This window comes from Hylobates moloch, unplaced genomic scaffold (genome assembly GCF_009828535.3).
Source record: "Hylobates moloch isolate HMO894 unplaced genomic scaffold, HMol_V3 SCAFFOLD_6, whole genome shotgun sequence".
Taxonomy (NCBI): Eukaryota; Metazoa; Chordata; class Mammalia; order Primates; family Hylobatidae; genus Hylobates; species Hylobates moloch.
This window is the reverse complement of record NW_026652281.1, coordinates 84,743,782-84,771,656: the sequence shown is the minus strand read 5'-3', so window position 1 is coordinate 84,771,656 and position 27,875 is coordinate 84,743,782. Positions and strand designations below refer to the sequence as shown.

The 27,875-nt window shown below is 44.6% G+C and overlaps 1 protein-coding gene across 1 annotated transcript in view; it reads right to left on the bottom strand.

The window, feature by feature from the left end:
• LOC116471225 (UPF0547 protein C16orf87) overlaps nt 1–27,875 on the bottom strand; it is a 130,022-nt gene that overhangs the window by 58,178 nt on the left and 43,969 nt on the right. The window contains exon 4 of the mRNA XM_058440955.1: nt 13,341–13,463. Within this exon, the coding sequence (XP_058296938.1) occupies nt 13,341–13,463 (123 nt within the window). The remainder of the gene's footprint in view (nt 1–13,340; nt 13,464–27,875) is intronic.

Below are 27,875 nucleotides of genomic sequence, written 5' to 3'. Positions count from 1 at the left end.
GCTCTGCTTGTGCCATGGGAAACCCCAAAAGTCTGGACAGGAGTGAGGTTAACACACAGGAACAACAGAGAAAGTGGGACAGTCATTAACTGCAAGGTGCAGGGGACATGAGTGAGATGGGGTGACTGTGTAACTCACCAGTGCTCCCAGCCCCACCCCACATCCCATCAAAAGAACTTTCTCTTCACCTGTGAACTCTCTCCCCTCAGTCTACCCCTACCCTCTGAGCTGAGCCCAGTCCCAAGATGTCTTGGTATCAAATCTGAAGAACTGGTAGCAGAGGCGGGACCTGAGGGTCCATAGGAGAGGACTTGGTTGATCCGGGTAGCAAAGTCCCAACATTGGGGCAGGAAAAAGGTGACACAGACACCGAGCAGGGTCTGAGGTCTGGGGAGGGTCAGACCCTCAGGCAGCCACAGGACGTGAGAGAGAATGGGTGAGGACAGAGGAGGGTTTGGAAAAATGTCTGTTCCAAGATATAAATGGTTGTTGGGGATCAAAAGTTGGAATGACACAGTGGCCAGGGCAGGCTTCTGGGGCCCCACATCTGCAGAAACTCAGCCACATGGTACCAGCGAACTCAGCGTGTAAGAGGAAGGCAAAGAAATTGGGGAGGACTTCTTGGAGGAAATGAGACTTGAGCTGAGCCTTGAAGGATGGGCGAGACTTGGAAGGCTAAGAAAAGACGGTTCTAGTGAGGTCACAGAGGGAACAAAGCCCAGGTGGAGCCTGGCAGGTGGGGGTGATGATGCAAGGACCACCCTCCAGCCATGCGACATCAATGGAGGCCCAGCAGGTGGGACCCTTAAGACGGTGGACCAGGAAAATTAGGCCGAGACATACAGACCTGAAGCAGCAAGACAGAGGGACAGTGATGCTATGGAACATTTTGGGGTGGGCAGTAACGATAAAGTTAGTATTTAGGAATGAATGGAAGTGATTACCTGGGGTGGGGGGATTGGTGCAGAGAGGACACAAAGTGAATTCTGGGATGCTGAAGGTAGGTGTTTTATGTCTTGGGTGGTGTCACAGAGTGTATGTGTATGTTCAAATTCCATAGGCTGAGCAGGGCACAGTGGCTCACGCCTGTAATCCCAGCACTTTGGGAGGCTGAGGCAGGTGGATCACCTGAGGTCAGGAGTTCGAGATCAGCCTGGCCAACGTGATGAAACCCCGTCTCTACTAAAAAATACAAAAAATAGCCAGGCGTGGTAGTGCACGCCTGTAATCCCAGCTGAGGCAGGAGAATCACTTGAACCTGGGGGGTGGGGGTTGCAGTGAGCTGAGATTGCACCACTGCACTCCAGCCTAGGCGACAGAGCGAGACTCTATTTCAAAACAAAACAAAACAAAAAACAAATTCCACAGGCTGTAATGTGTGTGTATTGCACTGCATGTAAGTCATGCCTTAATCAGTTCTGCTAGCATGAAAAAAAAAGGGAAGGAGGATAGAGGGGAGTGGTAGGGACCAGCATCCACATAGAAGCTCAAATTAGCAAGTGTTTACCACTTCTGGGAAGCATGTTGTTGCCAAAACACAGGGGCTCTAAGTGGAGCAACATCGCAAGGAACGAGTCTGAAAGTTCTTCCAAGGCCTCTCATTCCGCCACCCCACAGGCCAGCAACAGAAGCAGGACCCCTCCCTGCTGCAGGCAAAAATCTCTAAGGATATGCAATGCTCTTCTAGGTTTACTAGGTAAAGACTTCACCTCAAGCATATACATAGAATCCCATTTTTGTTGAAAATATACATGTATGTATGCCACTATGGTTCATTCTGCCTGCGAGAATTACAGATAATCTCTATTTTCTATGTTTCATTTATATTTTTCTAATACAAAATTAAGTGTGTAGTTTATTACTCAACAATTTTTTTCTATAATAGTCATCATTCACCTAGAGCCAGAGGAATTATTCTAGACAGATGATACGCCTAAGAGACAGGTTTAACTAACCAAGAACACAGAGCAATAGACTCCCGCAGGACCCCAGCTGACGGAAAACATTTACGAACAATATATTGGGAGGTCTGAGGTCAATTGCTTAGGCTTAAATGAACAGAAACATGTCTATTTAGCAGCCACAGGAAGGCTCCTCAGAAATCACACGTCACGGGGAAAGAACAATTATCCTCCTGTGTGCTTTGTTCTTAAATAGATTCCCCACCCACCTTGGGAAGAAATGTTCCAGACTCCATGTACAACTCATAAACCACACAGTAGAACTGGGGAGTTTTGTAAAGCAAAGTTGGCAAATATTTGGGAACAATCACTACAGGATTCTCAGATGATCTGAGCACCTGTATTACTCATCACAGTGACAGGTGGAAAACAATTCTGAAGTCTGAGTTACACATGCAATTCTCCCAGACCTGTACAAAACCAAAGAAAACCATGCACTCACAGCCAAGAGCTATTCATTTTTCTTGTCGTTTTTGATCAGACTCCAAAAGTGTTTTCTGGTGAGTCTACATGTCCCTAATGCACTGCTGAAAACACCCCCTCCTCCACACACACAGTAGGTTTATCACTGCACTTACATACCACCTTCCATCCATGGGTCCCAAGGGATCTGTCCAAAATCTTGTTTTCATAAGTCTCCAGTGAGATGTATAAATATTGTTACCTCCATCTTATACACAGATAAACTTAAACCTGGAGGCAGTTAAGTGGCTTGTCAACAGTTATAACCCAAGACAAGATCTGTGCAAGCTGCCCTCTGGTCTCCCTTCCTCTGCTGGCCGGCCCTCTGAGCGTTCTTGTTGGCTCCAGTTTAAATCATGTCCGCAGACCATTGTTTCCCTGGCAATGGAGGTGGTATTCTATTTCCTGCCCTGAATCTGGCCGGGGGCCCTGACCGCACCACATTTAGCCACAAGTGCATCAGCCGTGCGTGAGTGGGGACAGCTTGGCTCCCTGGAAACCTAAGTGGCGTGTGTCAGCTGGCCCAGGCCTGCTCAGAGCCACTCCAGGCCATGCTGCTAATTCCTCCATCATTTGCCCAGAACAACCCACAATGAAAGCGATGACTTCTCTTGGAGCTGGGCGAACAAATGGGAGCATCTCAAAGCCAAACTCATTGGCTCTGCTGCAGTCTGGCCCTTGGAGAGAAATAGCTCTCAGGCATCTGGGACCCGGGTGCCTAGATCAAAACAGCCCTCCCTCTGCTCTTTTCCGTGGATAATATAGCAAAGCGTGCAGGTCACTGGTCACATTCCTGATGGGCAACTGAATTTGCACTTATAATTCCCAGCTGCCATGTTTACTTTTACGTTTATTAATTAAGTGTCCTGGAATGACCACTCAGAATTAGATCCAGAAAATGAGAAGTTACTGGGGCATCCACCAGGTGACAAAAATTACTACCTGAAAAGTGTTTCTCTGATGGCTACAGTCACACTAGAAATTGGAAGCGGAGGCTGGGCCTGGTTGCTCACACCTGTAATCCCAGCCTTTTGAAAGGCCAAGGTGAAAATACTGCTTAAGGCCAGGAGTTTGAAACCAGCCTGGGTAACATAGTGGCCCCTGTCTCTACAAAAAATGAAGATAAAAAACATTAGCCAGGCATGGTGGCAGGCACCCATAGTCCCACCTACTTGAGAGGTCATGATGGGAGAATCACTTGAGGCCAGGAGTTGGATTCCAAGCTAGGGCAACATGGCAAGATCCTGTCTCTAAAAAAAAAAAGAAAAAATACAATAACTAGCCAGGTGTGGTGGTGGGTGCCTGTAGTCCCAGCTACTTGGAAGGGTGAGGCAGGAGGATCATTTGAGCCCAGGAGCTGAGGCTGCAGTGCTCTATGATCACACCACTGCACTGCAGCCTGGGTGATAGCATGAGACCCTGTCTCAAAAAAAAAAAAAAAAAAAGGAAATTGCAGGTAGAGATTTTTGGGTGAATTTCCTGCCAGTTGGTCAGTAAATACCATGTATTGTCACTTTTAACTAATTTCAACTTCTTTGCCTCTAAAGTGCCCTGTGGACCTTACTGGATAACCAAGCACATCACATGAACTAAAGCTGGGTTTGCTGAGTGGCCCATGTGCTCCCCAAAAACCCATGTGTGCTCCTATCAGAGCCAATTAGTGATCACAATACCTCATCTCGGTTGAGCATATATTCATGCCAGGCCTCCTGTCAAGCATTTTAAATTCCTTAGTTTTAAAAAATACTAGGCTGGATGTGGTGGCTCATGCCTGTAATCCCAGCACTTTGGGAGGCCGCAGTGGGCGGATCAGTTAAAGTCAGGAGTTCGAGACCAGCCTGGCCAACATGGCAAAACCCTGTCTCTACTAAAAATACAAAAATTGGCTGGGCGTGGTGGCGCCTGCCTGTAATCCTAGCTAGTCAGGAGGCTGAGGCAGGAGAATCGCTTGAACCCGGGAGGTAGAGGGAGCAGTGAGCCAAGATTGTGCCATTGTACTCCAGCCTGGGTGACAGAGCAAGACCTTGAAAAAAAAAAAAAAAAAACTAGGTATGTATCACTAATATCCTTGTTTTACAGATAAGGAAACTGAGGCCTAGAGAGACCACACAGTCACTGCATTAGTTTCCTATGCCTGCTCTAATTACCACAAACTTAGTGGCTCAAAAGAAATTTATTCCTTCATAGTTCAGGAACTATGCTGACTAATGCGTGCTCTAGAGGCCTTGGAGGAGAGCCCATTCCTTGTATCTTCCAGTTGCTGGCAGCCGCTGGCTTTCGTGGTTTGTGGCTGCATCGTTCCAGTCTCTGCCTCCAGGACCACACATCCTTCTCTGTGTATGTCACACCTCCCTGTGCCTCCCTTTTATATTAATACACGTGATTGCATCGAGGCCCCCCTGGCTAATCCAGGACAGTCCCCCAATCTCAAAATCCTGAACTTAATCACATCTGCAAGATCCTTTTTTTGATTTGTAAAGTGACATTCACAGGTTCCAGGGATTAACATAGGAACATCTTTTTTGGGTGGGGGGGGGGGCATTATCTAGTCTACCACAGTCACCCATCCTGTTACTATCAGGTGGTGGCTGCAGGTCTCCCTTCTCACGTGCTCAAGAGGGCTCATTAAGCCAGATTGGGTGGCTCACGCCTGTAATCCCAGCACTCTGGGAGGCTGAGGCAGGAGGATCGTTTGAGACCAGGAGTTCAGGGCCAGTCTGGGCACCATAGGGAGACCCTGTCTCTGCACAAAATTTAAAAGTTAGCTGGGTATAGTGGTGCATGCCCGGAGTCCTAGTTACTCTGGAGGCTGAAGCAGGAGGATCACTTGGGCCCACGAGTTTGAGGATGCAATGAGCTATGATTGCACCACTGCACTCCAGCCTGGGCAACAGAGTGAGACTCTGTGGAAAGAACGAAAGGAAGGAAGGAGAGAAAGGAAGGAAGGAAGGAAAGAAGGAAGGAGAGAAAGAAAGAGAGAGAGAGAGAGTTGGTTAGTGGTAAACATGTAGCACAGAGGCTAAAAGCCCAGGCTTTGGCACCAGGCAGACTGGGTTTGAAGCCCAGCTCTCTCAGGAATCTGAAGCACTGTGTGACTTAAGCAAGTGACCCAACTGCTCTGGGCCTCAGTTTCCCCATTCAATGCCTACTGCATGGGAATATTTTGAGAATTAAGTGAGAAAATGAATGTGAAACTCATACACAGTGCCTGCACAGAGGTGCCCCGAGTGGTAGCTGCTCTTGTTAAGAGCAGGATATAAGCTGGAGTTCTGACCCAGCCTCGCAAAGGGACACCTGGTGAGTACCAAGTTTCTGCAGATTAAAAAAATGTGAAAATGGGAAGTAAAGTCATTCTGCCACACAGCCAGTGAAATTCAACGCTAATCTCAGCATAGCAGAACTCTGAAAATCTTTTGGTGTGGAATGGTAGAAAAGACCTGCCAGAACTGGCCATGTAAAGGATTTGTGCTTTCAAAAGTGGAGACCTCGGCCGGGCACAGTGGCTCATGCCTGTAATCCCAAGCACTTTGGAAGGCTGAGGCAGGAGGATTACTTCAACCCAGGATTTCAAGACCAGTCTGGGAGACATAGTGAGATCCCATTGCTACAAAAAATAAAAAAAAAGTTAGGCAGGCATGGTGGCATGTCCCGTGCCTGTGGTCCCAACTACTCAGGAGGCTGGGGTGACAGCATCACTTGAGCCCAGGAGGTTGAGGCTGCAATGACTTGTGATCACACCACTACACTCCAGCCTGGTCAACAGAGCAAGACCCTGCCTCAAAAAAAAAATAAATAAATAAATAAAGAGAGAGAGGAGACTTCTCCCTTTCTCCAGGGAAGGTGTGGATCTAGATCCTGAAAATGTGTGTTTTTGTCTATAGATGTTCTCTTTGGTTTGTTTTTTTATTTTTGTTTTTGTTGTTTTTTGTTGTTGCTGTTGTTGGTTTTTTTGAGAAAGGGTCTCACTCTGTTACCCAGGCTGGCGTGCAGTGGCACAACCACAGCCTACTGAAGCCTCAACCGCCCAAGCTCAAGGAATCCTCCCACCTTAGCCTCCTGAGTAGCTAGAACTACAGGTGTGAACCACCGTGCCCAGCTAGTATTTTTATTTTTAAAATTTTTGTAGAGATGGGATCTCGCTTTGTTACCAGGGCTGGACTCAAACTCCTGGGCTCAACAAATCCTCCCACCTCAGCCTCCCAAAATGCTGGCATTACAGGAATGAGCCATTGTGCCAGGCCCATGTTCTCATTGCTTTAAATGGGATTTGACTGGAAATTTACATTGTGATAGTCTCTTTGAGGTTAAACTGATTCCAGTTTCAAGACCTATAACAAAAAGAACAACTGATAAATCAAGAACTTAAGAGTGTAGAGAATAAGAAAAATAGGCAGAAAATAGTAGGAAACAAACAGTACGGGAGAAACAAGGACATTTTAAACTTGGGCACTTGTTATAAATATATTTGACAGAAGAAATGCAAACTGGCTTGTCTCAACTCGGAGCAAAATAAATTTGATTTGATTCTGCTTCATTCACGAACTGGGATAGAATAACATGTTTTATTAAAGAAGTTTTAGTATTTTATTTGGCTGATGTTGAAACTGCACTTCTAAGTTTTACCATATTTATGTATGATCTGCTCAACTTGTTGTATTTCATCCAATTAGGTTTTTCCATTCAACACACTGGACTTCTTTACAGATATGACCAGGATTTCTTAATTTCAGTGAGAAACATGCTAAGAGTCAATGAAACAAGAAAGTAACAGATTCTGCCTTTTTAGAAAAACTGTAAACTACTTAAATGTCAACCCGTAGGGGAAAGAATGATAGCTCTACATCTACCGACATGGAAAGCCACCCAAGGCATACGACTAAGTTAAAAAAAAAAATCACAAAATAACACATACAATTTAATCCTGTCTAAATTGAGCAGAGACTGATAATCAGACAGATGAACATGGATATGTAAATCCATTAATAATGGTTGGCAAAGATATACACCCAATTATTAACAGCAGCCACTTCCTGGGAAAACAGCAGAACTGGGGTGGGGAAATAAAGGGAAAAGCCATCTTGTATTTGCATTTTTACAAGAAGCATGTGTTTTTTAGTTTTTTTCTTTCTTTCTTTCTTTTTTTTTTAAGACAGTATCTCACTCTGTTGCCAGACTGGAGTGCAGTGGCACAATCTCACCTCACTGTAACCTCCACCTCCCAGGTTCAAGCGATTCTCCTGCCTCAGCCTCCCAAATAGCTGGGACCACAGGTGCGTGCCACCATGCCCAGTTAATTTTTGTAATTTTAGTAGAGATGGGGTTTCACCATGCTGGCCAGGATGGTCTCAATCTCTTGACCTCATGATCCGCCTGCCTCAGCCTCCCAAAGTGGGATTACAGGTGTGAGCCACCGTGCTTGGCCTAAGAAGCATGTTTTTGTATATTACATGTATATCTTTTAAAGCAATACATTATTTACTTTAATGGAAATAATGTGTTAATTTACAGTTCTTTTACTAGAAATACTACCCATGGGATAACAAATACTAAACGTGCATGTGGGGTTTTTTTTTTTTTCATTTTTTATTAATAAACCAGACAGGATGTCTCTGCCTTGACTCTTCAGATTGATGGACAAGAAGTCCAATAAGGAATAAACTCATACCCTGAGGACAGGGTAAGTGGGTACCACACAGGGATGAGAGTCCCTACACCCTGGAAGCTGAGGTCAGATGGGAGAGGGTTAACAGACAAACAGCAGGCGGCAGGGAAGTGCTGCCAGGAGGCCTGTGAAAGCTCTGGGGTGGATCAACTGTACCCACCTGCTTCTCTCTCTCCTCCCCCACCTTCCCCCATCCCCAGGCCCTCAGACACATGCCCTACAAGTCCAAGCAGCTGGCATCTACCCTCAGGCAAAAGTAAACAAACAAGCCCTTGACAGCTCTTCAAAGAAATTAAGCATTGGTCCAGGCGGTGGCTCACGCCTGTAATCCCAGCACTTTGGGAGGCCGAGACGGGCGGATCACGAGGTCAGGAGATGGAGACCACCCTGGCTAACACGGTGAAACCCCGTCTCTACTAAAAATACAAAAAAAATTACCTGGGCTTGGTGGTGGGCGCCTGTAGTCCCAGCTACTTGGGAGGCTGAGGCAGGAGAATGGCGTGAACCTGGAGGTGGAGGTTGCAGTGAGCCGAGATCTCGCCACTGCACTCCAGCCTGGGCAACAGAGCAAGACTCCGTCTCAAAAAAAAAAAAAAAAAGAGAGAAAGAAAAAGAAAAATTAAGCAATCCATATTGGAGAATCAAAGGCTTTTATTTATCACCTTGGTACACTAAAGTCCTCATTCTGGGCAATCAAGTGACCTCATCTTCCTCAACCCCACACCCAGAGCACCCAGTCAGAATTCTCACTGGGGAGAAGCCACCGAGTCACATAGACTTTCTTTTTAAGATATGACCCGACAACCAAAGATCACCAAGACATTCCCAGGACCAGCAGCCTGAAAAAGAAAGAGCAAGATATATAGGTGAAAAATGAACTCTGGTGGAAAGAAAGATCATCAGGGAATAGAATACAACTTGGCTCAAAGAGGTCTTTTGTTTTTTGTTTGTTTGTTTTGAGACAAGGTCTCGCTCTCTCACCCAGACTGGAGTGCAGTGGTGCAGTCATAGCTCACTGCAGCTCCAACCTCCCAGGCTCAAGCCAGCTTTGCAAAGTGCAAGGACTACAGACGTGAGCCACTGTGCCCAGCCGACTAGAAGAGGTTTAAGAAAAAGTTTATAAAACCAGAACATGTTGATCTGAAAAAAGAATAATCAGAAAACAAGAGGAAGCAATTAGATAGATTAAAAATATGATAGCTGGCCGGGCACAGTGACTGACACCTGTAATCCTAGCACTTTGGGAGGCCTAGGCAGGTGGATCACTTGAGGTCAGGAATTCGATACCAGCCTGACCAATATGGTGAAACCCCGTTTCTACTAAAAAAAAAAAAAATTAACTGGGTGTGGTGGCGGGCACCTGTAATCCCAGCTACCTGGGAGGCTGAGATAGGAGACAGAGGTTGCAGTGAGCCAAGATCACACCTCTGCACTCTGGCCTGGGTGACAGAGTGAGACTTCGTCTTAGAAAAAAAAAAAAAATGATAGCTGAAATAAAATGTTCAAGGAATCATAAAAGAGGAAATTTCCCAGAACCTAGGGGAAAAAATAAACTGTGAAAGAACAGATGAGAAACAAAAGGACAATTCAAAACTCCACAATTCACTAATGGAGTCCCAGGAAAAGAGAATAAAGACTGGGGTGAACTGCAGTCTGCCATTCACTGCAATCAAAGACTGCGCTCCAGCCATTTCCCCACCTTTGCATCTTTCACTCCCAGGGCATCTGATGGGAACCTGTTTGGCGGCCACTGTGGGGGCTTAGCTCCTGGATTTGCTATCCCACAAAGACTGCGGGATGGTATTTTGAGGAAGGGGAATTGACAGAGGGTGGTCAAAAAAATGACAAATGTGCACGACTTTCTTAATGTGGCCTGCTCGCACCAAGGAAGCCAGGGCCATAGCCTGTGTGTGTGGACGCTTGCTGTCTAGGGATAACTCATGAGTCATTAAAAGAAATACTAAAATCAGAGCAGAGTGAGCAGAGCCCTTCAGCTCATCACTGATGACTTGTCTCCAGGGTGACATCAGTTCACCCTCTTTGGGTGTGGTTGTTCAATTGCTTACAATCACACCCAAGTCCCCAGCTCATGTTTCTCCATGTTTGGACAAGAACATCACAACTTTTGCAATCCCTTGGTCTACAGCATAGAGCAGGCATTGTCTTGCATGAGTGCCCGGCTAAACCCAGTCTACATTGATGGTAGATTTCTATCGATTTGAAACAACTGGATTTTCCATCCTAGGAAGTTAAAAACTGGTCTGGTAAGACACAGATTCTAGAGACAGTCTTTAGGTTTCAGCCTAGAGAGGCCATCAACGCCCATAAATCAGAAAGGACACGGTAAAAAAAAAAACACAAATGAGGATGTACAAGACAAAAGGCTCAGATAAGAAACAAAGTATCTTTGTCAACAATGGGGGTTGTGGGGTAAGAGTAGGGCTGTGATGTAGATAGAAGTAGATTAACTAAGCAGGGCGTGGTGGATTACTCTGCCTGTAATCCCAGAACTTTGGGAGGCTGAGGTGGGTGGATTACTTGAGCTCAGGAGTTCAAGACCAGCTTGGGCAACATGGCAAACCCCCCACCTTTACAAAAAATACAAAAATTAGCTGGGCATGGTGGCATCTGCCTGTGGTCCCAGCTACCTGGGGGGCTGAGGCGAGAGGATCGCTTGAGCCCCAGAGCCCAAGGCTGCAGTGAGCCATGATTGCACCACTGCACTCCAGCCTGGACGACAGAGGAAGACCCTGTCTCAAAAAAAAAAAAGTGGCAGATTAACTAGAGACCTGGAGACTTTCAAACCTCAAATGAAGAAGCAGAATCCATTAAAGACAGGTTTAGGGAAGTCATTAAGGTTAGAGGTAGAAAGATGAGAACATGGTAAGAATTCTTAGGGAAGGAGACTTTTGAAATAATATTTTGTTCAGGAAGAAGTGGTGACACCAACGAAGAGAGAACACAGTAATTGAAATAAAAGCCAATCAAAATATGAACAAGGGCAGGCGTGGTGGCTCATGCCTGTAATCCCAGCACTTTGGGAGGCTGGGGCGGATGGATTGCTTGAGTCCAGGAGTTCAATATCAGCCTGGGCAACACAACGAGACCCCTGTCTCTACAAAAATACAAAAATTAGCCGGGTGTGGTGGCGCACCTGTAGTCCTAGCTATTTAGGAGGCTGATGTGGGAGGACTGCTTAAGCTCAGGAGTTTCAGACTGCGGTAAGCCATGATCACACCACTGCAGTCAGCCTGGGCAACAGACTGAGACCCTATCTCAAAATCCAAAACAAAATATAAACAAAATACTTGAATCCACCATTTGAAATCTGGGCCAGGTGCAGTGGCTCATGCCTGTAATCTCAGCATTTTGGGAAGCCAATGTGGGAGGATCGCTTGAGCTCAGGAGTCTGAGGCTGCAGCGGGCTGTGATCATACCACTGCACTCCAGGCTGGGTGACAGAGTGAGACTCTGTCTTAAAAAAAAATAAAAATAAAAATAGACCCCAAAATCCCCCAAAATTTGAATCTGAAAAGAAAACCTACAACATATGTAGTGATAACACCTGCATCAACCAGAAAGGTTACGATGAGCACTTAGCCTTCTGCGCTTGGAAGTAACATTACCAGCGCAGCTTAAGGACAAAAAGGTCTTTATATCCACTGAAATCCTCTATTTTCTAAATAATACCTATGTTGCTTTCGTAGTCAGTTGCAATAATACTAAGCTATTTGAAATGTGTTTTCCTGTTTCTCCTCCACCCAACAAGCTGTCAGTACTTCTGCTCCAAAACAGGAGTCACACTGACCTAAGTTTGTATCCAGGCTCTGTCACGTATGAAGTACGTGACCTGGAGCAACTTTCTTAGCTCTTTGAGCTTTGTTTTCCTGATTTGTAGTGATCGAACACAATCATACATGTAAAGTATTTGGTACCGTGTCCAGAGCAGTGACTACTCCAGAAGTGGTCACTCTTTTCTACTGTTTTTACTATTGTTTCTTGTAACCACACTCAAATGTTGGCACACCATAAAAGAATTCATAACTACTCACATGTGTTCAAGTGGTTTTTTGGTTTTTTTTGAGACAGAGTCTGGCTCTGTCGCCCAGGCTGGAGTGCAGTGGCACAATCTTGGCTCACTGCAATTTCTGCCTCCCGAGTTCACTGCCTCAGCCTCAGCCTCCCCACTAGCTGGGATTACAGGCGCATGCTACCATGTCTGGCTAGTGTTTGGTATTTTCAGTAGAGACACGGTTTTGTCATGTTGGCCAGGCTGGTCTCGAACTCCTGACCTCAAGTGATCTGCCCGCCTTGGCCTCCCAAAGTGCTGAGATTACAGGTGTGAGCCATCACGCCCAGCTTCAAATGATTCTTTTAACTAGTAACAAACATGAGTTCTACTTTTTTTTTAGGTGTTTTATATTCTTACAACCTCAAAATCCCACTTAAAACTTTGGACCCCGAGTTTCCTGATGAAGAGCAGGGGTGACATTTATCCGTATCCCTAACGGCAAGGGCATGTGGCTCCCAACCGAAATGGGGCACCTGGCAAGCTTCTGGCAGAGCCATTGCTGTTGCTGGTGACGTGAAATGACAGCAACCAGAGGCCAATAAGTGAGCGGTTTGTTTTGTTGTATTCTTATTTTACTAAAGAGATAAAATTTTCCAAGCAAAAGAAAAGTGAAGCTTAACAGGTCTATCACGGGAGCCTTGGGAGTCTCATTCCCAGATCACATCCCTGGTCAGCCACTGTTTTGTTTTGTTTTTTTTTGAGACGGAGCCTCGCTCTGTCTCCCAGGCTGGAGTGCTGTGACATGATCTCTGCTCACTGCAAGCTCCGCCTCCTGGGTTCACGCATTCTCCCACCTCAGCCTCCCGAGTAGCTGGGACTACAGGTGCCCGCTACCACGCCTGGCTAATTTTCTTTTTGTATTTTTAGTAGAGATGGGGTTTCACTGTGTTAGCCAGGATGGTCTTGATCTCCTGACCTCATGATCCGCCCGCCTCGGCCTCCCAAAGTGCTGGGATTATAGGCGTGAGCCACTGTGCCCAGCTTTTTTTTTTTTTTTTTGGAGATGGAGTCTTGCTCTGTCACTCAAGCTGGAGTGCAGTGGTGCACTCTCGGCTCACTGCAATCTCTGCCTCCCAGGTTCAAGAAATTCTCCTGCTTCAGCCTCCCACATATCTAGGATTACAGGCATGTGCCACTACAAACCTGGCTAATTTTTGTATTTCTAGTAGAGACAGGGTTTTACCATGTTGGCCAGGCTGGTCAGTTGAATTCCTGACTTCAAGTGATCCACTCGTCTCAGCCTCCCAAAGTTCTGGGATTATAGGCGTGGGCCGCCACTCCCGCCTCCTGGTCAGCCACTCTATAGCTGCATAGAAACAGAAAGGGCAGATTCTGGAAACAGCTCAGATACATGGGAAGCAACTTGAAATCACCATCTGCTTCATCTATCACAAAGAAAAATCTGTCACATACGGGCAATTATCGTGGAAACATGAAGCAATTTTCTATGGAGTAATTTCTAGATATGTTAGATACAAAACATCAGAAAGAATACCAAAACTCCAAAGATCACTTGGAGAGCAGATAGATTTGGGCATTAAGACATAACCCCTCCAAGGCCAAGTGCGGTGGCTCACGCCTGTAATCCCAGCACTTTGGGCGTTCAAGGCAGGTGGATCACTTGAGGTCAGGAGTTTGAGACCAGACTGGCTAACACGGTGAAACCCCATCTCTACTGAAAATACAAAAAACTAACTGGGCATGGTGGTGTGCACCTGTAGTCCCAGCTAATTGAGAGGCTGAGGCAGAAGAATCACTGGAATCTGGCAGGCGGAGGTTGTGGTGAGCCGAGATCGTACCATTGCACTCCAGCCTAGGCAACAGAGCAAGACCCTGTCTCAAAAAAAAAACAAAAAAACCACAACCCCCACTGAAACAACCCCATTCAATGGTTGTTCTCAAAAATGGTCAAGTGATTTAAATAGGCATTTCTATAAAAAGGACACAGAAATAGCCAATAAGCACATGACAAGCTGCTCAGTATCACTAGTCATTAGGGAAATGTAAGTTAAAACCACAATGAAATACCACTTCACACCCATTAGGATGGCTATTACTCACAAAAATAGAAAATAACAAGTATTGGTGAGGAGGTGGAGAAAGTGGGACACTGTGCATCGCTGATGGGAATGCAAAAATGATGCAACCACTATGAAAAACAGTTTGGTGATTTCTCAAAAAGTGAAACATGGGATTACCACATGATCCAGCAGTTCCACTCCTAGGTACATAACCGAAAGAATGGAAAACAGGAACTCAAACAAATACTGATACACCTATGGTCACAGCAGTATTATTCACAGTAGCTCAAAGGTGGAAACAACCCAAATGTTCAACAGATGAATGGGTAAACAAAATGTGGAATATATATACGACAGAAAATTATTCAGCCTTATTATTACTCATTCAGAAGGAATGAAATTCTGACACCTGATACAACATGGATGAAGCTTGAAACCATTATGCTAAGTGAAACAAGCCAGATACTGAAAGGCAAATGTTATGATCCCACTTATATGAGGTACCTAGAATAGGCAAATTCATAGAGACGAACAGTAGAATAGAGGTTGCCAGGGGCTGGGGAAGGAGGAAATGAGGAGTTACTGTGTAAGGGGTACGGAGTTTTAGTATGGGATGATGAAAAAGTTTGAGAATTAGATAGTAGTAACTGATACACAGCATTGTGAATGCCCTTAATGTCACTGAAATGGACAGTTAAAAATGATTAAAGCCAGATACGGTGGTTCATGCTTTTAATCGCAGCACTTTGGGAGGCCGAGGCGGGCAGATGGCTTGAGCCCAGGAGTCCAAGACCAGCCTGGACAATATAGAAAAGCCCTGTCTCTACAAAAAACACAAAAATTAGCCAGGTGGGGTGGCAAGTGCCTGTTGTCCCAGCTACTTGGGAGGTTGAGGAGGGAGAACTGCCTGAGCCCAGGAAGTTGAGGCTGCAGTGAGCTATGATCGTGCCACTGCACTCCAGCCTGGGTGACGGAGCAAGACCCTGTCTTGGGAAAAAAAAAAGGAAAAGAAAAAATGGTAAATGTTGTTATATAGATTTTACCACAACTAAAAAAAACGTAACTCCACTTCAACACACATTCTAAAGTTCTTGGGCCATATATAATGCATAAAAATGTTTGATAAGTACATCTGGGAAACAGCTCAGCCTAGGAATGTGATACCATAATAGATAATAAATAATAAAAGGATCTGAAGCAGATTTCTCTTACTGGTAAGGTCAGAAGTGACTTTTTTTTTTTTTTTTTTTTGGAGACAGAGTCTCATTCTGTCACCTAGGCTGGAATGCAGTGGCCCGATCTCGGGTCATAGCAACTTCCACCTCCTGGGTTCAAGCGATTCTCATGCCTCAGCCTCCTGAGTAGCTGGGATTACAGGTGCCCACCACCACGCCCAGCTAATTTTTTGTATTTTTAGTAGAGACAGGGTTTCCCTGTGTTGGCCAAGTCTCCAGCTCCTAACCTCAAGTGATCCGCCCACCTCGGCCTCCCAAAGTGCTGGGATTACAGGTGGCGTGAGCCACCGTGCCTGGCCAGAAGTGACTTTTTTAATTGACAAAAAAGAAAGAGGCCAGGTGCAGTGGCTCACGCCTGTAATCCCAACACTTTGGGAGGATGAGGTGGGTGGATCACTAGAGGCCAGGAGTTTGAGACCAGCCTGGCCAACATGGTGAAACCACATCTCTACTAAAAATACAAAAATTAGCCGGATGTGTTTGCGCACACCTGCACTCCCAGCTACTCAGGAGACTGAGGCACGAGAATCACTTGAATCCAGGAGGTGGAAATTGCAGTGAGCCGGGATCGGGCCACTGCGTTCCAGCCTGGGTGATGAAGCAAGACTGTCAAAAAAAAAAAAAAAGAAAAGAAAAAGAAAAGAAGGAAAGGGAAAAGGAAGGAAAGGAAAGGCAAAGCAAAGTCAGAGCTTTTTGAGAGTTATGTTGTTAATAAATACACAGTGAATGAACGGAGATCAAAGCGAAGGCATGGGCTTTACCATGCAGCAGGAAAATTAGTTAGAATCTGAAGTGCTTTTTTATTAACAGCAACTGGTTAAAATCAATATGTAGCCTATTTGCACATTTTAAAACCTTACAGTAAATATGAATATGAGCTAAATAATAAAGGTGGTGTACTCCTACATTCAGCCAAGATAAAGCAGGACTGGATTTACCCTCCTAAGGTAACAACTAAGGATCTGGACAGGATATAGGAAAGATCAGTGCTCAAGACACTGGACATGGGTGATGCGGACAGTGAGAAATGAGAAGTGACGAGAAAATGAGGTGAACCCTCTGATGGCCCCAGCATCCAGATAACTAGCGAAAAAGTAGATGTTAAGCAGAGACATGGAACACATTTTTACTTTTAAATTTTTTATTTATTTTTATTTTTTTGAGACACAGTCTCACTCTGTCGCCCAGTCTGGAGTGTGGTGGCGCAAACTTGGCTCACTGCAACCTCCACCTCCCCGGTTCAAGCAATTTTCCTGCCTCAGTCTCCCGAGTGGCTGGGACTACATGCCTGCACTGCTAAAGGTAGTGGCTGCTGTAATCACTCAGGCTGCAGCCAGGGCTACGCACTCCATGGTGCCTGAGGGAGCCCCGCCCCTGCTAAGTTGGAGCCAGGAGCTCCCCGGGTGCAACTGTAGCCGCCCAAACCCCAGCTGCAGACCCAGACGTCCTGCCCTCCCAAACTACAGCTGTGGATCCGAGCCTACCTGTGCTCTTGTGGGAGCGGGGTGTTGGGGGAGCGCAGGAACAGGCAAGATCTACCCTCCCAGGTGCAGTGGACCTGTGGCTGCAGACCTGGGCCTCCCAATCTACAGAGCAGGCAGGAGCCGGGTGATAAGCATGAGCCTTCCGAGTTGACGGGATGGGAGCTCCAGGGTACAGCTGCAGCTGCCCTCCCAGGTGCAGGACTGGACATCTCTGCAGCCTGCACCCTCCAAGGCCCCAGGAAGGACCCTCCCCCCATCTCCACTAGCTCAGAGGTGTCTGCTCCCACTGCCTGGCCTCTCTTGGCTCCTGGTGCCTGCTCTCATCTCAGAGCGGGGTTGGGGCCCAACCCCAGGGCCATGAATGGCAGCAGGAGACAGACAGAGTCCTGGGCAGAAGAGGCAGGTCCCCAGGAAGTCCCCACCTTCAGACCAGGGAGGGCCAGAAGGCTGGGGACTGGGCTGCCAGTCCAATGGACTGGAGTGGGGACTTGTGCTGCCTTTTCCTTCTGGCCTATGGCAGCCCATGACGCCCATGGACCAATGGGCACACACTTCCTCCCCTCTGAGGTCCATAAAAGCCCTGGGCTCAGCCAGAGCAGGGAAGAAGACAGCCAGAGAGAAGGGGGCAGAGAAACAACAGATGACCAGCTACAGAGAGGAGTACCCTGTCTGCTGAGAGCTGGAGAGGATGGGACCACCACCTGCAGAGAGGAGCTACCCTCTCTGCTGACAGCTGCAGCGGCTACCTGACCGCAGAGAAGAGGCACCCTCTCCAGGGCCTCCTCTCCACTGAGAACTGCAGACATCTGGGACAACCAGTTGCACAGAGGAGCTACCCTGTCCACTCTCCAGGGCCTCCTCTCTGCTGAGAACTGAACACTTGGTGGATGGCCTGCCTATAGAGAGGAGCTACCCCCTGCAAGTCTCCTCGGAGCTATTGTAACACTTAATAAAGCTCATTTTCATTTGCTGAGTTGTTGCAATACTTGATAAAGCTCATCTTCATGTTCACCCTTCACTTTGCTGAACGCAGGACAAGAACTCAGACAATTGGTCACCCTTCACTTGTCTGCTCTTCCTGGACACAGGACAAGAACTCAGGCAAAGGTGCCATGGCCTGCAGAGGTTTCTGGGAAGAAAACTGACACCCCAAAGATTCCGACCATGCTTTAGTAGATGTTGACCAGGCTGTTCTCAAACTCCTGCCCTCAGGTGATCTGCCCACCTCCGCCTCCCAAAGTGCTGGATTACAGGTGTGAGCTGCCCACTGGGCCCGCCTGGAAAACATTTGTTAAAGTCCGAAGTTGAAATTCTAGAGATGAAACCTAAAACATTTTAGATGAAAAATACACTGGATGGGACTAAAGGCAGGTTAAACACTACAAAGGACAAAGATTAGTGAAGATTAAGACACAGTCATAACAATAGAAACTATCCAAAAAAGAGAGGAAAAAAAGAGCAGTGAGCTGTGGGACTTTAAGTGGCCTAATACATGTGTAATTGGAATTTCCAAAGGAGAGGGGAGAAAATAATGGCCACGTCATTTCCAAATTTGATGAAAACCATAAACCCAGCCAGGTGCGTTGGCTCACATCTGTAATCCTACCACTCTGGGAGGCTGAGGCTGGAGGATCACTTGAGCCCAGGAGTTCAAGACAAGCCTGAGCAACATAGTGAAACCTCATCTCTACAAAAAATTTAAAAAATTGGCTAGGCATGGCGGCATGAACTTGTAGTCCCAGCTACTTGGGAGCCTGAAGCAGGAGAATCGCTTGACCCCAGGAGGCAGCATGCAGTGAGCCAAGATCGCACCACTGCACTCCAGTCTGGACAACAGAGCGAGACCCTACAAAAACAAAGAAAATAAAATGAAAGAAGAAAGAAAGGAGAGAGAGACAGAGAGAGAGACAGCACAACTATAAATCCACAGATAAAAAGAAGAAGCTCAATGAATCTCAAGCACAAGAAAACATCACTCTGTCATGAGGCCTCAGTTAAATGTCATCTTCCCAGAGAGACCTTCCCTTACCAGTAAACCCTAAGAATCATCATATCATTATCTTGTTTTTAAAGTGGTTTCCTTTTTTATTGCATATCCTTACCCCTACCCTAATGTAAGCTCCACAATGACAGGGACCTTGTCTGCATCCTCACCACTGAGTTCCCAGGGCCTAGCAGAACACCTGACATTTAGCAGGTGCTCAATACGTACTTCATGAATGAAGAGTAAATGACCTCTTCCATTCGTAAGCTTTAGGAATCAATTCCTATTTGAAAATGTCTCTCAAATTATCAAAACCTTTCTTTTTGCACTCCCAACCTTTCCTTCTGCTCCCAGATAATATGTTATCATTCAACAATATTGGCCAGCCGCAGTGGCTCAAGCCTGTAATCCCAGCACTCTGGGAGGCCAAGATGGGTGGATCATCTGAGGTCAAGGGGTTTGAGACTATCCTGACCAACACGGTGAAAACCTGTCTCTACTAAAAATACAAAAATTAACCAGGCATGGAGGTACACACTTGTAGTCCCAGCTACTCAGATGGCCGAGGCAGAAGAATCACTTGAACCCAGGAGGCAAGGGTTGCAGTGAGCTGAGTGAGATTGTGCTACTGCACTCCAACCTGGGCAAAAGAGTGAGTGTCCATCTCAAAAAAAAAAAAAAAAAAAAAAACACACACAAAAACAAAACCCCAGAAAAGGCCAATATGGTGTTTATTAGCACTAATTCTATCTATCATCTATCTATCTATCTGAGTCAGGGTCACTTTTTAAAAATTTGACATAATTGTACATATTTAAGAGATACATAGTGATATTCTGATAATACAGTGTAGAGTGATCAAATCAGGGTAACTAGCATATCCATCATTTCAACCAGTTATCATTTCTTTGTGTTGGGGACATTCAATATCCTCTTTCTAACTATTTGAAACTATATATTAGCCTGGGCAATATTATGAGACTCTGTCTCTACAAACTACTTTTAAAAAATTTAGCCAGTCATGGTGGCACCCACCTGTAGTCCCAGCTACTCGGGAGGCTAAGGTGGGAGGATTGCCTGAGCCCAAGAGTTTTAGGCTGCAGTGAGCCAGGATCGCTCCACTGCACTCCAGCCTGGCCAATACAGTAAGACCCTGTCTCAAAAAAAAAAAAGAAACTATGTATTATTAACTATAGTCATCCTACGGTGCTATGGAACATAGAATTTATTCCTCCTCTCTAGCTGCAATTTGTAGCACTAATTCTTTTTGACTAATGGTAGTCACTTCATTTCCTGAGGAATGACCTATTAAAAAAACTATCCTTCCTCTCCAGACTGACTCCAGGTAAGGTTCCAGCAACCCCACTGCCTGGCGTGACATCCAGCTCTACCAATCGTGTATTCCTAGCACTCCAATAGACCATCATTTTCATCGATACAGCAGTTTACTAAACAACTGCTCTGGTAAACACTTTATACTTTATATACATTGTCTAATCTATGAGGAGTTTACAGAGGAGCAAACTGAGATCTAGGAAGGTGAAGTGACATACCGAGTCACATCACTAGTAAGTGGCAAAGCCAGAATATAAATCCAAGTCGGTCTGTTCGACTCCAAAATGTTGTTCTTTATGCCACACTAAGATGAAATTTAAAGTGTTATGAAATTGTAGCTAAGAATCAAACAGCATACATCTCTCTAGGAGGGTCATAAACTTTTAATCATCTTTTCTGTCTGATAAAATGAAAAAAACCAAATTCTTAATATGTATGTTTGACAACTCAGTCACAGAGCCTCTGCTATTGCCTGAAATTAGAATCAACAACAAATCATTGCCTCGGCCAAAATATTTTCTCTTAAAGCTAGAAACATTTTAAAATCTGAAGTCTTGGAACACAGAAATTATTTTACAGAAATTCATGTATCAAAGACATGTAATTGAACCAAGAAAAATAAAGTCTCTATAATCTAGGTATTGGCTGAAGCAAAACATATTTCATTGACTTTAAGATGCACTTTCTTTTTTTAATTTTTGTTGTTGTTGTTGTTGTTGTTTTGGAGGTGGAGTCTCATTCTGTCGCCCAGGCTGGAGTGCAGTGGTGTGATCTCGGCTCACTGCAAGCTCCAAGCTCCATCTCCCGGGTTCACGCCATTCTCCTGCCTCAGCCTCCTGAGTAGCTGGGACTACAGGCGCCAGCAACCACGCCTGGCTAATTTTTTGTATTTTTAGTAGAGACAGGGTTTCACCGTGCTAGCCAGGATGGTCTCAATCTCCTGACCTCGTGATCCGCCTGCCTTGGCCTCCCAAAGTGCTAGGATTACAGGCGTGAGCCACCGCGCCTGACCCTTTTTTTAATTTTATTTTTTATCTTAGGTAAAGACAGGGTTTCACCATGTTGCCCAGGCTGGTCTTGAACTCCTGAGCTCAGAAGATCCACCCACCTCAGGTTCCTAAAGGGCTGGGATTATAGGCATGAACCACCATGTCCGGCCAAGATGCACTTTCTTCCCCGACTTTTTAACATCTCTGAAATTCACGTGTATCATACAATCAATGGTATCTGACACCATCAGCCAGGTAGCAGTTGTGGTATAGTTATCATTGTCTGCACATGAGTGAACTTGGCCACGGCTGTTCATCATCATTAATCCTATGTCTAAATAAGTCTAAAATAATTTTTGTTTGTTTGTTTGTTTTAGAGACAGAGTCTTTCTCTGTCACCCAGGCTGGAGTGCAGTGGCGTGATCACAGCTCACTGCAATGCCAAACTTGTGGGCTGAATCCTCCTGCCTCAGTTTCTTAAGTAGCTGGGTCTATAGGCATGCATCTTGTCTGGTTAATTTTTTTTTTTTTTTTTTTTTTGTAGAGAGGTTGTCTCCCTATGTGGCCCAGGCTGGTTTCAAACTTCTTGCCACAAGCAATCCTCCTACTTTGGCCTCCCAAGGTGCTGGGATTACAGGCATGAGCCACCATGCCCAGCCTAAAATAATTTTTAAGTATAAAATTAAAATGTTAAAGGTTAATTGGCTTCCTTATACATGTTACATGACACAAAAATGTATTTGACAGCTGATGGTGTCTTAGATCGAATGAGGTTCAATATTTTGTTCAGAAAGACTTTTTTTTTTTTTTTTTGAGACAGAGTCTCACTGTGTCGTTCAGGCTGGAGTGCAGTGGCATGATCTCGGCTCACTGCAACCTCCGCCTCCTGGGTTCAAGCAATTCTCCTGTCTCAGCCTCCTGAGTAACTGGGATTACAGGCGCCCACCACCACGCCCAGCTAATTTTTTTGTATTTTTAGTAGAGATGGGGTTTCACTGTGTTGGCCAGGCTGGTCTCGAACTCCTGACCTCATGATCCACCCACCTAGGCCTCCCAAAGTGCTGGATTACAAGCGTGAGCCACCGTGCCCAGCCGCAATAAATTTCTTAATGGTTATCTCCTACTGGTCCTCTTTCCTTGGTTGAACGCTGACTGACAATGCTTTACCCTCAACAGATAAAAGCAAAAAGGAAACCCTATAGTAAGACTATGGCATAAAACATTACAATATTTCAAATGGCCATTTTGGGGGGCATCCTGGAGGTTTCTGCACTCCAGAAAATGCTCCACAGTAAGATTCAGATGAGAGAAGGTTTCAACTTTATTTTGCCATGTGGGGGAAGGACTGGAGAGAAAGCGGTAGTAGAAAAGAACATATATGATGCCATAGTAAATAATGAAATAGAAGTTGAGGTTCTGGAATTTAGTTCCTTAAAACTACCAGTTGGAGATAAATATAATAGAGAATAGAAAAACAATAGAGAGAATCAATGAAACCATAAATTGGTTCTTTGAAATGATCAACAAAATTAACATTTAGCTAGACTAAGGAAAAAGAAGAGGCAAATGACTAAAGTCAGAAGTGAAAGTGAGGACATTACTACTGACCATACAGAAACACAAGGGATTATAAGAAAAGACTATGCACAATTGTATGCCAACAAATTAAATAACCTAGATGAAACAGACAAATTCCTAGAAACATACAAACTACCTAAATGACTCAAGAAGAAATAGAAAATCTCAACAGACACATAACAAGAGATTGACTCAGTAATCAAAAACCTTTCAACAAAGGAAAGTCCAGAACCAGATGGTTTCACTGATGAATTCTATAAAACATTTAAAGAATTTTTCTTTCTTTTTTTTTTTTTTTTTGATACGGAGTCTCGCTCTGTTGCCCACGCTGGAGTGCAGTGGCATGATCTTGGCTCACTGCAACCTCTGCCTCCTGGGTTCAAGCGATTTTCCTGCCCCAGCCTCCCAAGTAGCTGGGATTACAAGTGCGCACCACTATGCCTGACTAATTTTTGTATTTTTAGTAGAGATGGGGTTTTGCCATGTTGGCCAGGCTGGTCTCAAACTCTTGACCTCAGGTGATCCCCCTGCCTCAGCTTCCCAAAGTGCTGGGATTACAGGCATGAGCCACTGCACCTGGCCTAAGGAATTTTAATATCAAATACTTCTACGAAACAGAACAGGAGGCAACACATACTAACTCATTCTATGAGGCCAGCATTACCTTGACATAGACAGACAAAGACATCACAAGAAAAGAAAATTAAGCTGGGCACAGTGGCTCACACCTATAATCCCAACACTCTGGGAGGCCAAGGCGGTAGGATCACTTGAGCTCAGGAGTTTGAGACCAGCCTGGGAAACATGGTGAGACCTCATCTCTACAAAAAATTTTTAAAAATTTGCTGGGTGTGGTGGTGTGTGCCTGTAATCCCAGCTACTCAGGAAGCCTGAGGCCAGAGAATTGCTTGAGCCCAGGAAATCGAGGCTGCAGTGAGCTGTGATCATGCCACTGCACACCAATCTGGGTGAGAGAGCAAGACCTTGCCTCAAATAAAAAAAAAAAAAGAAAGAAAAAGAAAATTACAATAAACGTTAGCAAGATGGCAGAAAAGGAGAATGCTGACTTTATCTCCTCTCACAGACACACCAAATAAACATCTACACACAAATTAAATCCCTCTGAGAGAATGCCAAAAACTAGTTGAAAGGCTCTAACACACTGAGCAACTGAGAAAATATTCACATCAAAACAGGTAGTAAAAGCTGAGACACCTTTGTGCACAAACCCCACCACAGGGACAGCACTTTACAAACAGGAAGCATCCCCCAACTCCCAGCTTCTCCCTCAGGAATGAAGGGTTTGTTTGTGAGCTCATCTAGCTTGTAGTTAAAGGGCACTTCCAGTGGCTATAGCCCACCCAGGATCAGTCCAGAGAGAATAAGCTAAGAGGCCCAGCTCCAAATATCTCTCTGAAAGAGGTCTGTCTGCATACTTTTCCAGCTACTGCCTGAGGGTCGGGCTTCTGGCTAGCCTGTATCTGGGAGCAAACAGAACAGATAAACAATAAACCTCTGAAAGTCTCTAGGGAAGAATGGGCATTTCCTGCACCTTCTCCCCCAGCTCAACTGAGTGATAAATCCAGGTCTGCAGATTTCCTGGAAAAAGTATATATATGCATCAAGTGCCCCAATTTTAACAGTTCCCATATGAGGAACTAATTCCTAAATCACCTAACTCTGGGAGTTGACAGGGCTCTGTTTTCTGGAGTCTCCTCAGAACACAGAAGACAAAAAAAGCTGGTTGCTAAATGGGTGCACATCCAGTGGATTCCTTTGAAACTCAGAATGTGCAGACTGCATAAAAGTGCAGGCATTTGCCACAGATCTTCTTCCAGGCTTAGGACAGACTGAGTGGGAGATAAACTCTAGCTCCCAGCTTCTCCCTGAGGTAGAAGGAATTGGAACATAAATCTAGCACTCCGACTTTTCAAGCTGCATCTCAAGGGACTGGCTTCTATCTCACATATCTTGGGGCACTGACAGAACTTGGCACACCCTAGTATCCAAAGGGCCATGAAGAACAAAGCAATTTGGACAAGCAAAAAGATATGAGAGGCATCTAGAATTAGAATATCTGGTAGGGCTGGTTGGTGAGGTCCATCTCCCAGATGAGGCCAGTGTGACAAGACTAGAAGAGGTGGCTGTCCTACCTACTGTGCAAAAACCAACACAGAAAGTCAAGAAAAATGAAGAAACAGGGAAATATGTTATAAATAAAACAAGATAAATCTCCAGAAACAGAACCTAGGGAAATAAAGATATGTGATTTACCTGACAGGGAATGTGAAATAGGTCATAAAGACGTCCACCAAGATTAAGAGAGTAATTCTTGAACTGAAAATTTCAACAGAGATAGGAAATATTTAAAATTATCAAGCAGAAATCACAGAGCTGAAGAATAACTGAACTGAAAAATTCAATAGAGTTCAACAGCAGACTAGATCAAGAAGACAGGATCAGTGAACTAGAAAAGAGGTCAATCACAATTACACAATCTGAGAAGCAAAAATAAAAAAGAATAAAAGAGTAAAGATAGCTTAAAAGACTTATTGGAAACCATTAAGTAGAACAATTTATGCATTACTGGAGTACTAGGAGAAGAGAGAGAGAGAAAGAGATGGCCGAACACTTCCCAAGACTGGTGAAGAAAAGAGAAATCTGGATCCAAGAAACCTAAAGGATCCCAAATAAGAAGAATCCAAAGAGATCTACACAGAGACGTATTATAATCAAACTAACAAAAGGTAAAGACAAAAAATTTTGAAGCAGCAAGAGAAAGGCAGCTTGGTACATACAAGGAAATCCACATTAGACTAACAGAGTTTTCAGCAGAAACCTTGCAGGACAGAAGGGAGTGGAACAGCACATTCAAAGTACTCAAGGAAGAAAACTGCCAACCAAAAATATTATGCCCATCAAAACTATCCTTAAAAAACAAGGGGCTGGGCCAGGTAGGGTGGCTCATGCCTGTAATCCCAGCACTTTGGGGGGCTGAGGCAGGCGGGTCACCTGAGGTCAGGAGTTCCAGACCAGCCTAGCCAACATGGTGAAACCTCATCTCTATTAAAAATACAAAAATTAGCTGAGCGTGGTGGCAGGTGCCTGTAATCCCAGCTACTTGGGAGGCTGAGGCAGGAGAATCACTTGAACTCGGGAAGTGGAGGTTGCAGTGACCCGAGATCACACCATTACACTCCAGCAAGAGTGAGACTCCAAAAAAAAAAAAAAAAAGAGGGGCTATAAAGACTTTCTCAGACAAACAAAAACTGAGGCAGTTTATCACCACTAGACCTGTCTGACAAGAAATAAGAAATGATATGGGGAGTCCTTCAAGCTGAAAGAATGCTGAACAACAACAGGAAAGCAAAACAAAGCATAAAACTCACTGGCAGATGTAAATATACGGGCAAAAAATCTTTTATTATTCCAACAGTGGTGAGTAAATAGACTGCAATCTTACTATAAAAGTTTAGGTCAGGCACGGTGTCTCACACCTATAATCCCAGCACTTTGGGAGGCTGAGGTGAGCAGATCACTTGAGGTCAGGAGCTTGAGACCAGCCTGGCTGACATGGCAAAACCCCATCTCTACTAAAAAAAAAAAAATACAAAAATTAGCTAAGTGTGGTAGTGCACACCTGTAATCCCCCCAGCTACTTGGGAAGCTGAGGCAGGAGAATCACTTGAATGTGGGAGGTGGAGGTTGCAGTGAGCCAAGATCAGGCCACTAACCTGGGTGACAGAGCAAGACCCTGTCTCTTAAAAAGCAAAAAAAAAAAAAAAAAAAAAAAAAAAAAAATCATTTGAAGCATTAGGCGGGGCTCAGTGGCTCACACCTGTAATCCCAGCACTTCGGGAAGCTGAGGCGGGCAGATCACCTTAAGTCAACACGGCAGAACCCTGTCTCTACTAAAATGACAAAAAAATTAGCCAGGCATGGTGGCGGGCACTTGTAGTCCCAGCTACTTGGGAGGCTGAGGCAGGAGAATCGCCTGAACCCAGAGGCAGAGGTTGCAGTGAGCCAAAATTGCAACATTGCACTCCAGCCTGGGCAACAAGTAAGACTCCATCCCAGAAAAAAAAAAAAAAAAAAAAAAAAGGTTAAAGTATTAAAAACTACTAATACTAAAATATGTTAATGGATACATAATATAAATAGTAGACAATTGTGACATCAATAGTATAATGTGGGAAGAGAAGAGAGAAAAGCATTCTTGCATGGAAGGGAGGTTATCAGCTTAAAGTAGACTGTGAGAACTATATTCTGTGTAAGCCCCTTGATAACCACAAAGAAAAAGGGAATCAAAACCTAGCAATGCAAAAAAAAAAAAAAAGCAATGAAACAAAATGACAGCAAGAAAAAAAAAAAGAGGAATAAAATAACCACAAGACAAAACAATTAACAAAATGGCAAGAATAAATCCTTCCTTATCGAAAATTACTTTAAATTTGAATGGAATAAATGCATTAAAATCATGCTGAAGAGGTATCTGCACTCCCATGTTTATTGCAGCATTATTCGCAATAGCTAGATATGAATTCAACCTAAATATTCATCAACAGATGAACGGATAAAGAAAATATGGTATATACAACAACAGAATATTATTCAGCCTTTAAAAAGAAGAAAATCCTGTCATTTGTGATACTGTGGATGAACCTGGAGGACATCATGCTAAGTAAAATAAGGCAGGCACAGAAAGACAAATGCCACATGATCTTACTTATATGTGGAATCTAAAAAATGTCAAACTCATAGTACTAGAGTAGAAAGGTGGTTACCAGAGGCTGGGGGTTGAAAGAAGGAGAGAACAAGGAATCAGAGTATCAAATAAATGATCTAAGAGTACAAAGTTTCCATTAGGATGAAATAAATATATAATACATCAAACCATTACATTGTGCCCCATTCATGTATACAATTATAATTTGTCAAATAAAAATATTTTTTAAAACAAAAAAATGTAAATGGAATAAACTCCACAATAGAAAGATGTAGAGTGCCTGAACAGATTTAAAATGTATATGTTGTCTACAAGAAACTCATTTAGATTCAAGGACACACAAAGGCTGAAAGTGAAGGGATGAAA